The following is a 17,539-nucleotide window of genomic DNA, read 5'->3' as shown; positions in this document are numbered from 1 at the left end:
AGACCGCACCTTTCGGGACAGATGTGCAGCAACTGTAGGTGTGACACGTGACCGTTCCCGTTTGCTGAAAAACGCTGCTGAGTGGAGCAGGCCCACAAGAGTGGGCAGGAGGCATTTTGCGGTTTAGCGGAAAATAGGTGGCAGTTAATTAAAACGTAAAAAAGTGTCTTTATTAAAAAAAAAAAACTGGACTGTTTCCTATGGATGAAGTTTTGGGGTGATGGGGGGGGTCTGGAGCCGGCGGCCAAGAAAGAATTCTTCAAGATATCTTTGGTGCAAAAAGGCGATTTTATTAAAGCACAGGGACAGGACCTGTGGGCAGGAAGAGTTGCACTGGGGTCGTGATGGGTAACTGATTGTATATCCTCAGGTTGGGAGGGGGGCAGGGATAGGGTAGGTCTGTAAGGAATTTTGGAAGCAAGGTTTCCAGGACCTTGAGGGGCTGGCTGTTGCTCAGGAAACACCACTTATTACCGTCGAGTAGAACCTCAGTCATGAGACCCTTCAGATGTAATCAGGGGGCCATAGGCTTAGAGTATGAATGCCAGCATATACCTTGGGGGAGCTGAGATAAAGGAAGTTTCCAAAGGAATTTGTTTTAAATGTCTATATTCATTTTTGAGAGACAGAGAGAGGCAGAGTGTGCACGGGGGAGGGGCAGAGAGAGAGGGAGACACAGAATCCGAAGCAGGTTCCAGGCTCCGAGCTGTCAGCCCAGAGCCCAGGGCTCGAACCCAGGAACAGTGAGATCACGACCTGAGCCTCAGTCGGATGCTTCACCGACTGAGCCACCCATGCGCCCCTCCAAAGGAATTTTTATTTGTTAAAGTAGACTTACAGGGTCCTCGAGGTTGGGATAATGATAAGCCAAGATTCCCTTTCGCCCCCAGCCAAGTGTCGTCATCGGGGCAGCTGAGCTCCTAGAGGGAGGTCACTTTGCCAGTTTCAAGGACTTGTCAGTGGGCTGCAGGCAGTAAGACAGTTTTAATGTCTCGTTTGCCTTAGCTTCCCACATCTCCGTGGCAAGCACTTAACCCCTGTCCTTGGTTGTTGGGCGGCCAGGAGTGTCCGAGGAATATCACACAGATGCCACCTGAGCTGGGGGGGGGGTTCTGTTAGCCTGTATTTTGCCCTCAGCTTGGCCCAAGTTCCCTCATCACTGTTGGGGTCTTTTACTTGCGTATTTATAAGATTTCCATGTATTAACACTGTGTCAAGCATGGTACATACATTTTGTCCAATTGAAAAATGTTGACAAATAAGTCAACATCTTTAGGTGATCAAATCAGTCTGTCAACGTAGGTCCTCGCTTGGGTGGCACGGTAGACTTTGGGGTTCCTCCCCAGCATCCACGCCACGCCTCCCTTGTTGGGAAGCAGTCACAACATTTGGAAGGACAGACTCCCATCGCCCCTTTGGGGTAGACCATGCCAATGGTGGTGTTCCCCGGCCACAGTGATTGGCTCAGGGGTAGGCACATCGTCCAAGTGGGCCTACAGAGGCATCCTGTGACCTCCAGGGCTCATGGTCTGGCTGTTCAGTCCTTCTCCAAACTTCCATTCACCTCTGGGCTTGTTCCTCTGCACAGACCAAGGACTTCCCTTTTCAGTGTAAACCCACCCGAGCCAGATTTTCTTTCCTCTTTCCTGCACCTGCCAGCATCCTAACTCATGCGGGATTCAGCCCTAGGAAGTGGGGTGTTGCTAGGGGTAGACCCTAAACTCTAGAAATGGCCAAATTGAGGGAGGGAGGGAGCAGGAAGGAGGACCCCTCTCTTTCATGGGGGTAAAGTGGGAACTTTTGCTAGATGTCATGAAATATCATGGTGCCGAGTCATGGCCCCCTCCCCGAACCTGTGATCGTTACTGCATGTGGCAAAAGGGAGCTTGCAGGTGTGATTAAGTTAAAGGCCCTGAGATGGGGTGATGGCGCTGGGTGATCTGAGCAGGTCCTCGAGAGCAGGGTCTGGGAGGAATTGAAGTGAGAAGAGAGAGGCTGGAGCTTTCCAGATGGAGGCAGGGGCCACCAGCCACCCACAGTGGGCAGCTGCCGGAAGCAGGAAAGGCAAGGAAGCAGGCTCTTCCCCGGAGCCTCTGGAAGGAATGCCTCCCTGCCCACACCTTGACTCTAGCCCTTTGGTGAACCTGCATTTGGTCTTCTGAGCTCCAGCACTGTGAGGGAATAGCTTGTGTTGTTTTCAGTCGCTTAGCTGGTGGTCATTTGCTCTGGCAGCCCTAGGAGACCGGTACAAGCCGAACTGTCCCCTCCTCACTCAGGCGCGCAGGCTATGTCCCTGGAGACTGCAGCACCAGGAGAGTCAGCTGGAGCCCTCACACGGTGGAGGGGCCGAGGCCCATCTGGTAAGCTCCCGAGAGACACATCGAGACATCGCAAGCCTGAAACAGGCCCAGGTGAAGGCAGAGAAGCCAGAAAATACAAGCTGGCTGGGAGGGATCCTTTCTGCCCCTCCAAGATGGCCAGAGGTCCAGAACACCAAGCCTTCACTCCAAGCCAAGCTAATGCCAGCTGAGAAGGCAGGCTGCTGAGTTAGCAGGGAAGTCCTGGGGCGGGGGCCAGGAGGACACCCAGCCCGGCCCCGGGCCAATCCCCAGCACCTCCCCAGAAGCGTGACTCTGACCCAGAGGGCATGCCCTCTTTTTATGGGGTGCAGCTGGGGCGCAGTGCACAGCAAGGTGCATACACCCGACACTTCAGCACTGAGGCTATCGGTCCCGTGCCCTCGCAGCGGAGACCATCAGACGGTGGGTGGGTGGGGCGGCTAGGCTGAATACCACACCCTATTGCTAGGAGACCGAAATTTCTGGTTTAAATTCTACCCGCTGGTAAGATTTTGGGCTTTGGATCCCAGCCCTTGGACTTGACCAGAGACAGAGTGACTGAACTTTACCAAGATTTTAGGGGACGGGTATTGCTGTGGGTCATTTTGTACTGGGCTCTGTTTCCTTTTCTGCAAGGCGGGAGGTGTTAGTGTTCAGTGTGTAACTCAGCCTGAGGTCATTTGGCCACAGGAGGCCACATCCGACCCCAGCAGAGAGAGCATCACATCCACCAGACGTGTGGTGGTCACTCAGACAGACTCAGCGGGCTCCCTGTGGGGGCGGGCACTGCGCGCTGGCCGGCCATCTGCGAAGGTGAAGTGCAGGGGAGAGGAGGACCGGGGGGGGGGGGCCTTCCCGGGGGGGGGGCCGGCCGGGGGCGGGTGGTAAGGACCGGGTGATAGAAGGGCTGACCCACAGTGCTGTGTGTGGGCACTGCTAGTGTTCTCAGTGTGCTCGTCTCCTGTCTCTGCTACACAGAGGCAGCTGGGGGCCTTTTCTGCCTTTATGGGGTGCAGCTGGGGCACAAAAAGTGAGATTGGAGAGACAGGGGAGAAGGCAGCGGGACTCAAGACACTTTGCAGCCAGCAGAAGTGGCTTGGCTTTCGCAGAGGGCGATGGGGTCCCTGGAGCATTTGGGACAGGAGACGGCCACGTTAGGACTTCAGGACGTGGGCTGCAGAGGTGTGCAGAGGTGTGTAGGTGGGCGGGGAGGGGTGGGATGGGAGCAGGAGACAGGCCTGGAGGCCCTGCTGTCTGAGTCCCAGGTGAGGCTCAGGGCCCGCCTGCCCCGGCGTCTCCCCCCGCCACCCCCCCATGCCCTTGACCTCTCCCGCCTTGAGGAGCACCGACTGATACTTCCCCAGCCAATCGCCCTCCTCTCTGCAAACAGAAGCTGGAAATTGTCGTGGGCTGGGGCCTGTAGCTCGGATGGGCAGTGACTCCTCCCCTGGCCGCACAGGGGAAGTTCCAAGGAGTCCGGCCAGCAGCCCGCTCTCCCTAGTGATTGGGGCTGACTTAGTCTGTCTCACAAGGAAGCCGGCTGGGGGACTGCCCTTCCTGGATAAAACAGGACTTCTGGAGAGATCTTTTATCTTTTTATTTTTTTTTCTTCGGCCTCCTTCCCTCCCTTTCTGGCTGGGATACTGGCAGGAGCACATGATAGGTGGAGTTGTGACACCATCTTGTGACCACGAGGCAGCAAGCCTGAGCTTGGGGACATTTGTCTCATCTGAGACGGCGGATTTGAGGAATTGCTCCTGTAGGAGGCTTACTGGGGGATGGGTAATTTTTTGTGTCAGTTTGACTGGCCGTGGGGTGCCCAGATTGAGTATCATTCTGGGTATATCTGTGATGGTGTTTCCAGATGAAATTTGAATTTGAATTGGCAGGCCCAGCAAAGCAGACCCTCTTCCCAGCGTGGGTGGGCCTCAGGCAGCTCCCGAAGGCCTGAAAAGAGCACAAGAGGGAGGAGGGGGGAGGAGGAGTTAGGCTTTTTTCTGCCTCACCGCCTGGGCTGGGATTACTGTCCTCTTTCTCTGCCCGCACACTGGGATTACACCACTGGGGCTCCTGGCCGTCCAGCTTGCGGGCGCTGGGTCGTGGTGCTTCTCGGCCTCCACAGTTGTGCAAGCCAATCCGTCATAATAGATTTCCATTTACGCCCCACCCCCGCCTTGGTTCTGTTTCCCTGGAAAACCCTGACTAGTACGGACAGTGCTATGCTGACGACGTACTTGGGAGCCACGTTGGTGAGGGAGGGAGGGACGCAGGGCAGGACTGGATGAGCAGAAATTGAGCCACATGCAGGCACAGTGGCCTCATCTGGTCCATCCTGCCCGGAGATCCTGGAGCCGGGACAGCCCTTCAGGGATGGCTTGAGCTGAGGACAGAGGGCTAGGTCTTTGTCTCCTCACACCGGCCAGTCACCGCGTGTGGGATGTCCTAGGGGTGAGGCAGCTTCCTCGGACAGAGGACGGATGGTCCCCAGGGGGCACTCAGCTGGGCGTGGGCAGCACCAGCACTATGGCAGTGGGGACGGGGTACCTGGGTCCTGGGCGTGCACCCCAGCGTCCCCTACATCCCTGAGCGGCTCAGCCGCTATAACATTGCAACAGCCTCTCCCCGCTGGCCTTTTTGTGGGCAGGAAGCAACGTTCAAAGCACTGCTAGGCCAGCGTCCCTTTACTTTTGGTCGAAGGCATCATCCAGGGTAAGCCTTGGACCTCGGGGCACTCCGGTGAGTGAGAGAGAAAGGAGGCAGAGGGCACAGCCTGAGCAGTGAAACGGGTGTGCAGTGACATGACTCGGCCCCGAAGCCTCCCTCCAGCAGCAATGGATGCCACACGTCCACACTGCGGGGGCGGAGGCTGACACCCCCCCACACCGCCCGCCTTTACTCGTCGCTTTCAGTGCTGGGAGCTGATCGCACACTCTGTAAGATGGGAGTCCCTGCCACTGTCCTCCAATATCCATCCCACCATCATTCGGTAACAGAGCTTCGGATAGGTGGGAACGGACGCCCAGGCAGACCACACTGCCTGGCCTCCCCTGCATGTAGGGTCGTCACGGGGGATGTGAGTGGAGGCAGTAGGGGGCAGCCATTCACGGACATGTCCTCTCTGTGTGGCGTCTGACCTGTCGACAGGAGGCTCTGTGCAACCTCGTGCTGGTGCTGGGGACCCACTTACGGCGAAGGAGGTGGGGGCGGTGAGGGGAGGAGGGGACCCACCGGTCCCCTAACACACCACACGGCCCAGAAGCTGCTGGCCCAGCGGAGCAACGAAGCTGCCTTTCGGCTCAGAGTTGATAGCCTGTGAGTGGGGGCGTCTGACATGTGTCTCCTCTAAGTATAGACTTGGGTGCGGGAAGCAGGGGGTGGAGGCAGGAGTGGGTCTGCCCACCAACGCTGTCTCCAGGGGAGTTTGTCCGGTTCTCACAATCCCGACCTCTTCTAGAGGGCGAATGCTTCCAGAAAGGGATGTGGTAAGAGTCTGATTCAATGCTGGGTCACGGCTCCTTGCGCCAGAAGACTAGCAGGTCAAGGAAGGGGTCTCCTCGCGGCCACCGGAGGAGGTAGGGATGCTGCTGCCCGGGGGCGGGGGCGGGGGCGGGGGTGGGGCGGGGGGAGAACACGTCTGGCACCTACCTGAGCCTGCCTCTCTGCCCAGTTTTGATGGTGTGTGGACAAGCACAGCAGCCGTGACCTGAGAAGGGTGTGTTGACCGAGGTTCTAAAGCCTCTAGGATGAGAGTCCGGGCCGGTCCACCAGGTAGCTCATCTAGAACAGGAGAGATGCTACTCGGTGGAGGGAACCCACAGTGCTGAGGGCAGAGGGGCAGGAAGTGGAGGGACAGGGTGAGCAGCTGCTGTGGCCCCAAGATTGCATCAACCTTCCTCTTGTAAATTTCCACAAAAGGGAGCAGCCAGAATCCTGGAGACGCTCTTCCGACGGTGACCCCTGTGGCTGGTGGGTCTGAGGGGCACCAAGGTGGACCGTGGTTGGCATTACGGCGTGCTGCCCAGATTCGCCCCTCAGAACGAGGGCTCTCATTCCCTCCGTGGCTGGGAGTATAGGCTGCCGATGGCTCAGAGAAGTCCCTCCTGGGGACCTGCCCTCAGCTGCGGGCCACCCCTTCCCCGGACGCAGCCCCGTGCAGACTGGCTTGTGCACGGTGCAAAGGCTCCACCCTCTGGTCTCAGTTCAGGACGTCCCTGTAGGGCCAGGTGGCCCCTCACCAGTCAGCCTCTCCTCCCCGAGCAGCAGCCTGCATGCAAGGGCCTGTCTCTCAGGGAGCCCAACCTGTGTCTCCTAGAGCCTCGCCGAAGCCTCGCCTGTTACCCAGCACTCTGGTCTTGTCTTGTGTCCCTGCTGCATCAATGACGCTCCCTCGACCTGGAACCACTCCTTGCATTTTGTCCCTTCACCTTAAACAGAAGTCACAGATCTGATCGATTGTCCTGACCCCGCCAGGCCTCCCTGTGAACACTCACCGCTCATTCATTGTTGCACGAATGCAGGCTTTTCCAAGAGTCTGCTCACGGACACAGCAGTGGAGGCTCCGTAATCATCACGTGTTGTCAATCATTTCGTCGACATCCGGAGAGTCATAAATAATATAACAGCTGAATACACTCCATCTGCCAGAAGAAATAAAGCGTGATAATAGCATTGAAGCCCCCTGAATGCCTTACTGATTAAAGTCCCCACCAATACCCAGAGGAAACCACTCTCCTGAATTTGGTGTTTAGCATTCTTTTAGTTTAAAAAGATGGAGTTAAATACCACATGCATTCACGTTCAACGTTTTTTCACTCAATGTTGTGAAATTCGTTTATGTTGATGTATTTACAGTTATTTTCTTACCATATAGCATCCTATTGGGTACCTATGTATCATTTATCAATTCTCCTATAGATTATTTTATGATTCCCCCCTACCCCCCAGCAGTTACAATGAACGTTCCTGTCTTTGCACACATAGGCGAGCTGCTCTGGGGTGCACACCAAGATTGGAATTGCTGGGTTGTAGGGTATATGCATCCTTAGCCGCTAGAAATTGCTGGATAGCCGTCGAGAGTTAGTGAATCAATTTCCACTCCCACCGGCAGCGAATCAGAGTTCATTCCGCACTGCTCGCAAATCCACGTCCTCACCAATTTGGGCACTGACAGGTTTTAAGCTTTTGCCCATCTGTCCGGGGTGAAATGTCACGTCCTTGGTTTTAATTTCTTTCAGCCTAAATCTTAGTGAAAGTAAGCTTCTCGTGTTCGCTGCTCAGTAATTATCTGCTGCACAAATGAGTACGAAAAGCTCCACTCATTCATTCTGTGTTCACGCATCTGTCCTCTTTGATGCCTGCAGAGACCCCATTCCTACACCCTCCATAGGCTAGACTTTGGCTTATACACCTGGCCTTCTACCAGACGCTCCTTTCACATGCCCTCTGGCCCAAAAATCCACTTCTGGAGCTTGTCTCGTTGCTCATGATGCTGACCTATTCTTGTGACTTTGCCCTGGCAGGTCCTCCCGTCCCCTTGTCTGGAGACTGATCTGTCCTCTAACCTACTGCTTGGCTGAGGCTGAGGCCTTACCTCTGTGACATCAACCCAGTTCATCCTCAAGCAGTCATAAACCTAGGCTGCAAACAGGCTGACCTCTTGCTCTTCTGTTCCTGTCGTGGCACTGCTAACTCTTTTGCTCAGTGGGTCTTGAAGCCTTCATCAACCTTGGTATTGGTCTGGCTCCTTCTCCTAAGAGATGTGAGGCAGGAAAGCATCCTCAAGCTACAGGGACAACCGATCTAAGAGGTCATAATTGCATCCAGCCAGTTGCTAACTACTGTCCATTTTCCCTATGTAAATTCTACTTCCATCATGTTTGCCCTGTCACCTTGCAGACTCTTGCAACAAGCCGGAAAAGCCGCTGAAAACCCCTAAGGTCTCCAGTGATGTTTGTAGGGGACCCCTGATACTGTTAGGAGCCAGTCTCCTAGGGGGATTTCTGAGGCCTCAGGGCTGTACAGCAGGGAGAAATCCCTGGGGCCTTCCTGAGCTCCACCAGGAGAGAATCCCATGAGACTGCCTGAGGCCGTGGCAGGAAGGAGCCCCTGAGGATCCACTGAATCTTTATTAGATCTCTGGAGATTCTCCGAGGTCGTGTAAGGACAGGATCTCAGGAGGGTTCATCAGGCTATGCAGCACAGGGGTCCTGAGAATCCACTGAGGCTGTATCATCAGGGGATCACCAAAGATCCATTGAGATCGCCCCAGGGAGAAGATTCCTGGAGAGTTTCTGTGGAGACTAAAGGGGATCCCTGGAGAGTTCCCGCAGTTGTCATTCACCCAATAAACATTTCTTTTTTATTAAAAATTTTTAAATGCTTATTTATTTTTGATTGAGAGAGACAGAGGGTGAGCAGGGGAGGGGCAGAGATAGAGGGAGACACAGATCCGAAGCAGGCTCCAGGCTCTGTCTGAGGTGTCAGCACAGAGCCCCATGTGGGGCTTGAACTCATGAACCATGAGATCACGACCTGAGCTGAAGTCAAGAGCCGGACGCTTAAAGAACTGAGACACCCAGGCACCCCCAACAAACATTTCTAGAGGCAGAAGACACAGGCCCCAACCCGCAGGATCTCACAAGCCACCTGTGGAGACAGATAAATGTTGCAGGCCGGGTACTAGCAGCTGCGAACAGCCCCGCTATCGCCAAGACAGGTCTAAGCCTCAGTGTGGCGAGAGGGAGAGAACCATTGTGCTCTTCCAGAAGGAGGCAGCCTTTCCCGGGGGTGGTTGGCGCATGGCTGAGGGCATGCACACAGAGCACCTTGTGCAGCATCTTGCGCTTGGCAAGCGCAGAAGCAATGTTGATTATCGACAAGCGAGGCAAACTTTAATCAGAGAGCATAATCAGATTTGTGTTTCACAAGAGAACTGGCGGAGGCGTGTTAAGGGGCTCCCCAGGCGCAGTGCCAGTCTGCAATGCCAGACTCCTTGGTCTACGGCCAAGGGAAGGTAGTGCTAGCAGCACAAGCAATTTCACTTTCCGGTGGCTACGTTAAAACAACAACAACAACAAAAAGGTAAAAGAAAACGAGAAAATAATTTCAGCAATATATTTTACTGGATCCAATATCTGGATTTTACTGGATCCACCCCCGCCGTCTGGTCCAGCAGCGGAGCCTGGAGGCGGGCGCGGGTGCCACACCGCCGCCGGGACAGCACAGGCAGGCCCACAAGCCACCGCCACCGCCACCGCCACCGCCACCGCCACCGCCACCGCCACCTCGCTTCCTCCCCGGCGTCGCCCTTTAATGCCGTCAGCGCCCGCGCCGTGCGTCACGCGCGCCTGGGAGGGGGCGGGACTTCCGGACGCGCGGAGGCACAACTTCCGGAGGGAGGCGGAAGAGCCTCTCGGCTCTGGACTCCGGAGTCCCGGGACAGCTGAGGGGCTCCCCCGGGGTACAGGAAAGGGTCGCCGGGGTCGGCCGGCTGCATTCCGGGTGTCGGGGCCGTGAGTCCGAGGGATGAGGAGGGGCCATGGCCAGCGACGGGGCCAGGAAGCAGTTCTGGAAGCGCAGCAACACCAAAGTCCCGGGCAGGTGGGTGTGACGGGGAGGCCGGGTCGGGGTCAGGGGTCAGAGGTCAGGTGGGCGCGTCGGCCGGCTGGGCTGCGGGTGGAGTCGGGGTCTGGGGGCGGGGGTGACCTGGGCGGGGGGGGGAGGACGGGGGGGGAAGGGGGGGGGGTGGGGGACCTGGGGGTGGGGGGCCGAGCTTAGGGTCTGGGAGGTGACAGAGGGGCTGCGCGAAGCAGCTTCGAGGCTTGAAGGGAGGAGGAGGGGGAGTCGCCGGCAAGTTTGTCCCGAGACTGGCAGGCTCCCTTCTGCGAAACTGCCGGGCTCCCTGGGCAAGTCGAAAGGCACCGGCTCGGGTCGTGCTTCGGTCGTGCTTCGAAGAGTTCGGTGGAGTCCGGAAGGTGGCCCCAGGCTGTGCTCTGTGGGACGTCGGTTTCTGGAGGGGGCGTGGCGGTTTGACCCACTTGCGTGGCCTTCTCGTCTCTCTTGTGGACGACTGCTTTTGCCTTGAGCAAGGATTTGCTCGAGTGGATTTGGGACTCCCTGTGAATTTCCATGTATCCCACTTTCTGGCCTCAAAACCAACTCCTTTCTCGAGTCAGCAGCGGGAAGCAAATTTAAACAAAAATGAAAACAAAAACAGAAACAACTGAAGTGCTTGCAAAGGCCTGGGTGCACCCTGGAAGCTGTACAGCCAAAGTCCTGGTTGGCGTGTCACTGATCCCTGGCCGGGGCCCTAGGGGACGCGAAGACGGGACGTGGAAAATGCTTGGGATAAAATCAGCCGCTGGTGAAAATAGACTCAACAGATTTCAGGATTTCTGAACACGGTTTATTCCATTTGGAAACTAAGGTCTGACGTACTGAAAATGAGGAATGTGTGGCGTTCAAATGATTGCGTGTGGAGCCATTTATAAGCACAGCTCATTTGCAAGTGCTGTATTATAGGCACTGTTGTTCGTAAGCTTTGTAGTTCATTGTGTTCAGTCAGAAACGTTTATTTTTAGAGCTATTTGGGAGTTGGTAGAAGTGAGTTACTGTTTGCTCTGGCCCAGGGACTTGGGAGGGGATCCATCACCAGAGGCGGCCGGAGATCCTACTTTCCTCCCCAGGGCTGTGCTTGCTTGGAGCATGTCAGGGTCCGAGATGATGTGAAAATTCTGCAATGGCAGAGAATAGGAGGTCCCAGTAGTGACAGAGGCAGATGCTCTGGGACGTGGAGTCCAGGGAAGCTGAGCCACGTGCAGGAGAACTTCTGTGTCCCTTCTGGGTCTTTCTTGAGGCTTTGGTCTGAACAAACTCTTAACGGCCAGCTGAGCTGTAAGAACGTGGGGCTGCTGTGTGGCGTCGTAACGGCGAATACGCTTTGGATTGATGACTATCTCTTGGTCATTTGCCCTTGCATTGGTTGTAGTAGCGTCCCCCTCCCCCCAGCATTCCTCTCTCTCTGGAACCCGGGAACGTGACCTTGTTGGGAAAGTAGCATCTTTGCAGAGGGACTCAAGTTAAAATGGGGTCAGAGTGGATTAGAGGGAGCCCTTGTCCAGCGACTGGTCTCTTTCACGGAAGAGGGCAGTTTGGACGCACGGGGAAGACGTAGGGAAGGCAACAGGGAAGAGGAAGGCAGACGTGGGAGCCGTGCGCTCACGAGCCCGGGAATGCCAAGGCTTCCTGGCAACCAGTAGGAGCAGGAAGAGGCAAGGAAGGATCCTTCTGTGAGGATTTTAGACAGAGTGTGGCCCTGCCAACCCCCTGATGTTGGACTTGAAGCCTCCCAGACGGCCAGGATAGATTTCTGTCGTGGTGTGACGGCCACAGGCAGCTAACATGCCCCCCTCGGCTTTCTTCGTGAGATTCTGTGTCGCCGAAGACAGGCTTTCGTCGCCCTTGGGCTTTGGCGCTGTGCTTGGTCTTAGGCATTTTGGAGAGTGGCGCCCTTGTGGGAGTTTCTGGGTTGGAGTGGAGTCTTGGAGAACTGCCAGAGGCTGTGAGTGTGGAGGGCAGGGCACCGAGGAGGGGTTGGGGCCCCTGGCAAGGCCTGCCCAGCCGCTGCGCGCCCCGTGCCTCCCGGGGCCCTGCTGCTGTTGCCGGCAGCAGGCGTCGCCCGGGTTTGCCCTCTTCCCTCAGCGGCTCACCTTCCCGTGGTCATCACTTGGCACACACTCGGGCTTTGCCTGCACGGGCACAGCGCTGTCAGAGCTCCTGGCGGAGTCCTGTGGCTCTGCCCGTCCTGTCCGTGGTCCCCATGATTGTCTGACGCTTTGAGTGTGGACATGAGCCCAGGGAAACTCCACGGAGGAAGAACAGACTCACCACCCAATACAGGGCTGTTAGGGGGTCATTTATACGGCACAGCCCTTAATGCCCCTTAGTCATGATCCCCTCCTCATGCGTCCTTGTGACAATAATGGCTGGTGGCCACGGAGCAGTTAGTGTTTGCCAGGCAGTTCCTGGTGCCCCGCAGTGTTGCATCTCCTTAGTGTTGTAGAGTCACAGAACGGTGCTCTGTCCTCCAGCTGACGCTCCCTGGGGGCAGGCTTGGGTTAGGGCCCTTGGTTGTATCCCCCCCGTAGTGCCATGTGGGGAGGCAGAGTAAGGCCCTTCATAACCCGACCCCTGCCCAATTCTTTAGCCACATCTTGCAGCCTTCCTTGCTTTGACCTTTGCCCTCAGCGGTGCGGACAGGCTTGCGGGTTCCTTGGCATACCTGCTGTGATGCCTCGGTCAGTTTCATGCCGTCAGAGCGGACCAGAATGTTCGTTCCCTCTCTTTCCTCCCCTTTGCCTGGCTTATTCAATTTCCTTAACTTTCAAAGTTCGCCTCCAGTGTACCTCCTCATAAAGCCTTGTGTGTTTTCGTGCAGCCTGGACCAAACCTTTCGTGCGTCAAACCCAGCATTGTTGGTATGTGTTCTCTGGACCGTGCGCTCCGTGAGTCTCACGACTGTGCCTTGCTCCCCTTTGCATTGTTAGTGCTGACTGACGGGGGTTGATTCGAGCCTCCTTCCAGATTAACCTCGAGGGAATAGGGGATTTGGGCAGGGGCTCACACTGCGCGAGAGGTGGTCTTGCCGGTGGGCCCCCACTCCTCTGCACACCTTGGACCGTAGATTGTCTGTCTGGCTGGTGCTTTCTTAGGGATTTCTCTTCTGGATGAGGCAGGATGTGTGATGTGGCGGAAAGACCTCTGGCTTGGTTCTGTGGTCCAGGTTTAGCCTATTTTTCCTGTTCCCTCTGTGTGACTTTGACCAGGTCATGTCACCTCTGGGGCCCTCGGTTTCTGGACGTATAACCTGATGAAGCTGGGTTAGACTTAAGTGGCTGGGGCCCCCAGGCACATATTTGTTTGGTCTAGTCCGATTCTCACTCTCTCTTTAAAAAATTTGTTTTAAATTTTTTATTTTTGAGAGAGAGAGAGAGAGAGAGAGGGAATGAATGAACAAATGTGAGTCGGGGCGGGGCAGAGAGAGAGAGGGAGACACAGAATCCGAAGCAGGCTCCAGGCTCTGAGCTGTCAGCACGCAGTCCCATGCAGGTCTCGAACTCCAGAACCATGAGACCACGGCCTGAACTGAAGCCGGACACTTAACCGACTAAGCCACCCAGGTGCCCCTAGTTTGATTCTCTTTGATTCTCTTTGACGAGCGTGAGAGAAGGCCTCTTGGACCAGCTTTGAGAGTTTGAAAATTTGTTCATTCACCAGGTATTTGTTTAACCAACACTCTGTGCCAGGAACAGGTGCTAGAGATACACCAGTGGCCCAACAGATCTGAATCTGTGCTCTCACAGGGCTTACGTTGGAGCAGGAGGGGCAGGGAATAAATACCGTGACTGCATGAGGGGGAGAGTTACCCCTGAGAAGACGGTGGTTGTTCCTGAAACGTACAGCAGAGAATTGGGATAGACCCTTCGGAGGCAGGCAGGGAGGGTGGGGAGGGTCTCACAGAGCAAGATTTGCAGGAGGTGAGTGCACAGGCCCCTCGGGTGGCTGGAGGACCGTGGTCTGGGCAGAGGGCGAGAGAGCGCAGAGCCCCCTGTCAGGAGTGACCCCGGCGGGTTTGGGACGAACAGGGGGCCTGATGACTGTAGCCGAGGGAGGAGGCAAGAGAGTCACGGGGCACGAGATCCGGCTGGGGGTGGGGGCGGGTCTCGCGGTCACAGCGAAGAAAAGACGTGGGCTCTCAGTCTCTTATTCTGAAGCGGGGACACTGCAGGGTCTCGGCAGAGGGGCGGCTGGAGCTGCCTCTGGTCTGGCAGGATCACTCTGGCTGCTGAGTGGGTGGTAGGTTAGGGGCCAGGAGGGCAAGGGCAGCGGCGGGGAGACGGGTTAGGCTACTGGGAACACCCAGGTGAGGGGTGCCGGTGGCGCGAGAAGGATCAGTCAGCGGGTGGCGGAAGGTTCGGTCTCTGACTCTCCGGGGCCGGTTCTTTCTGGGGCCGTCGATGCGCTTGGCTCCCGAGGGGTCTGCGGTTGCAGCTGGCCTTCTCGCCACGCTTCGCTTGACATGCCAGGAGCTCGTCGCACGCTGGCTGTGAGAACACAGGCAGCCTTTCAGCGTGGGCCCAACGCTCGCTGTCCCGGCTCGGCAGTGTGCTCGGCTCGCGGGAGGGCGTGCGGGCAGCTGGGGCCCGTGAAGGGTGACATTTGTGAGTGGGATGGCGGCAAGCAAGGCCCGGTTTGAATATGGCAAGGCTGTGGGTGCCCGGGGCGGAGCTGGGGCAGAGGGCGACGCGCGGTCCGGCCGCCACGGCCCGAGGAGTCCCCGAGCCCGTGAGACGTGAGCTCCACGGTCATCTTCACGGGCCACCGTCGCTCATCGACTGAGGGGAGGATTTGTCGGGATCACCCGTTCATTCAGAACGTCCTTCCACGTGTCAGGTACCACGCGGAACCGAGAGAGGTGGCTCGCAGGCCGTGGGTGAGGGAGACCGCACGTCAGTTCGCGCGGTGCGAAGGGCTTCGAAGGCAATCCCGGGGAAGTGTTCGCAGAAGAGCGGGACACCGCGTGAACGGAAGGCCGTGCCCTCCCGGGAGAGGTCCTGCCTAACTTGAGGTGGCACCAGCCCGTACAGATGCGGGGATGCAGGGGCGGGGGGCGTCAGAGCACTCCTGCTGGGACGGGCGCACTGTAGGGACACCAGGGGCCGGGGAGCAGCACGCCGGGAGGGGAGCACTGTGAGATGAGCCTTGGGAGGGGTGCAGGTCTTGGAAGGCCATGGAAAAGAGTCGGGTGTTGATCCAAGAGCCGTGAGGAAGCACCGAAGGATGTCGCTACGGTCCTGTCCATCCTCCTTGAGGAGAGGGCGAGAGAGGGTGAGGGTGAGGGCAGGGGCTGCCGCTGGAGTCGAGTGCGTGGGCTCAGGTCCCAGGCTGCAGGCGGGGCTCGCGGGACGCTCTGATGGCCTCCGTGTCGGGGGCTGAGGTGGTCACCGGGGTTCTGGCCAGAGGGATGGGGTGTGGTGGGCAGAACAGTGGTCCCCAAAGGTGTGCACGTCCTCCTCCCTGGAACCAGGAACCTGGAACCAGGTCGCACGGCAGAGGAGAGTGAAGGGTGCACATCAGCTGACCCAGAGACCGCAGATTCTTCTGGATGACCTGGTGGATCCAGTGGGATGCAGTGAGCTCTTCAAAGTGCTCAGGGTCAGCAGGAGATGAACTCTGGTCTGCGGTCGCTGGCTCTGAAAACGGAGGAAGGGGCCACGAGCTCGGGGGGTGTGGTGGCCCCTGGAAGCTGGAGCATCCTTCTCCTGACAGCCAGCAGGAGCCCCAGGCCTCCAGCCGCAAGAAACTGCATTCTGCCAACAACCCGAATGAGCAGGGAGTAGATTCTCCTCAGAGCATCCAGAAATGAACGCAGCGGCCAGCACCTAGACGTTAGCCTGGTGAGACCCGCCTGGGACTGCCGACTGCCGGACTTTAAGATAATAATCGTGTGTGTTTAAGCCGCTGTTTGTGCGAGTTTGTTACGGCGGCCACGAGGGCCCCTAAGCGGGGAGCGGGAGGATCAGAGAAGTGTGCTGGGGGGATGCCGGGTGGGAAGGGCTGTAGGTAGCCCTCTGCACCTGCCCCTGCAGTCCTGCCCTTGAGTGTGGACGGGGTAATAACTCCACCAGTCTTCGAGGGTGGGCTGGCCTCTCTCTGGCAACTTCTGCAGAGTGCGCTTAGTGTCAAGGGGCTGGAACGAAGCTGGGACAGCCCTCCCTGCGTCTTGTGTGCTCTTTGGTCCGAGACTTGGCTGGAGGCCCTGTCTCTTTTCCCAGAAGCTCTGAGCTGCTGCCTTGACCGACTCTTGCTTGTGTTTTTATTTTTCTTCGTTTATTTAAAGAAAAAAATATTTTTTTTGATGTTTATTTTTGAGAGACAGTGAGAGTGAGAGACAGACAGAGCACGAGCAGGGGAGGGGCAGAGAGAGAAGGAGACACAGAATCCGGAGCAGGCTCCAGGCTCTGAGCCGTCAGCACAGAGCCCGACGTGGGGCTCGAGCCCACAAGCCGTGAGATCGTGACCTGAGCTGAAGTCGGACGCACAACCGACTGAGCCACCCAGACGCCCTGTTCATTTATTTTTTAATGTTTCATTTATTTTTTGAGAGAGAGGGAGTGCAAGCACAAGAGGGGCAGAGAGAGGGGGACAGAGGATCTGAAGAAGGTTTGATGCTGAGAGGGTGACAGCAAGGAGCCCGATGTGGGGGTCGAACTCACAAACCGTGAGATCGTGACTTGAGCTGAAGTCAGATGCTCAACCGACTGAGCCACCCAGACGTCCCTCTCTTGTTTTTAGAAACCTGTTTATTTCCTTGTTTGCATTTTTGTTTTTGTTTTCAGCATTTATTTATTTTGAGAAAGAGAGTGTGTGTGTGCGCACAGGAGGGGCAGAGAGAGAGAGAGGGAGAGAGAGACTCCCAAGCAGGCGCCACACTGTCAGCGCAGAGCCCAACGCGGGGCTCAGACCTACAAACCCTGAGCTCATGACCCGAGCCAGAGTCAAGAGTGGGACGCTCAACCGTCTGAGCCACCCAGGCGCCCCATCCTTGCTTGCCTTGCTTGTATCCTTGACGTGGCCGTCTGGACCGCGGGCCTGCTTATTCCTCTTTTTCTGTGTTGCAAGGAGCGGGGCAGTCCGCCCCAGTAGGGATTCTGTCCCATGGGCGTGGGTCTCTCTGGTCTCTTCCAGTGCAGAGTCCTGTGCACAAGTGGGTGGGTTTTTGCTGTGTACCCGGTTCGTTTTGCTTGTGTCTTAGCAGTCCTCTGTCGTGTTAGTTTGTCTGGAAACGTTTTGAAAAATAAATTTGATGTGAATACATATTTGTCTACTGCAGCGAATCTAGACTCTTATGGGTTAATTTTAAGTGAGGCCAGAAATGATTAAAAAATAAACAAATCCCTGATGATTTTGATTAAAAGTTAAAAAAAAAAAATGAGAACACAGGGAAGTCTCCCATTCCCCGAGTGCCGTGAAGGCGTGGTTGGAGGTCATGGGTGGGAATGGGTAGAAGGGCCCCGGGAGCCCATCTCTCTGGTTAGGCAGTCCACCAGACTGCCCCGGTGTGGCCCTGCCCTGCGTGTGGTGCAGATGAGGGCGGTGGTGCCGTGACCCGGGCAGTGAGCAACACCCGGCCCCCCTGCCCC

General features: G+C 56.7%; 1 protein-coding gene and 1 long non-coding RNA gene across 8 annotated transcripts in view; one reads left to right on the top strand and one right to left on the bottom strand.

Annotated features, from left to right (window-relative positions):
• Window positions 1–785: 785 nt before the first annotated feature.
• LOC121040152 (uncharacterized) lies at window positions 786–16,876 on the bottom strand. 2 transcript variants are annotated; one of them, XR_005795144.1, is made up of 4 exons: window positions 16,866–16,876; window positions 16,195–16,203; window positions 5,985–6,976; window positions 786–2,396 (listed from the first exon to the last, which is right to left on the bottom strand). It is a non-coding gene; the product is annotated as an uncharacterized LOC121040152 (long non-coding RNA). The 2 variants fall into 2 exon arrangements; XR_005795145.1 differs by lacking the exons at window positions 16,195–16,203; window positions 16,866–16,876 and having other exon boundaries at window positions 5,985–6,116; window positions 6,830–7,052.
• The window catches only part of TBC1D22A (TBC1 domain family member 22A), a 282,503-nt gene continuing 274,678 nt past the window's right edge, over window positions 9,715–17,539 (top strand). For 4 of the 6 annotated variants that reach the window (XM_040490525.1, XM_040490522.1, XM_040490523.1 and 1 more), the window contains exon 1: window positions 9,716–9,938. In XM_040490525.1, the coding sequence (XP_040346459.1) occupies window positions 9,877–9,938 (62 nt within the window). In that variant the 5' untranslated portion in view covers window positions 9,716–9,876. Of the gene's footprint in view, window positions 9,939–17,539 lie in introns of all 6 variants that reach the window. The other 2 variants (XM_040490521.1, XM_040490520.1) reach the window with 2 other exon arrangements.

The sequence above is a fragment of the Herpailurus yagouaroundi genome, unplaced genomic scaffold, assembly GCF_014898765.1.
Source record: "Herpailurus yagouaroundi ecotype Mexico unplaced genomic scaffold, PumYag 182, whole genome shotgun sequence".
In the NCBI taxonomy this organism is placed as follows: Eukaryota; Metazoa; Chordata; class Mammalia; order Carnivora; family Felidae; genus Herpailurus; species Herpailurus yagouaroundi.
Note: the sequence above shows the minus strand (reverse complement) of the source record. Positions and strands in the feature narration are given on the sequence as shown.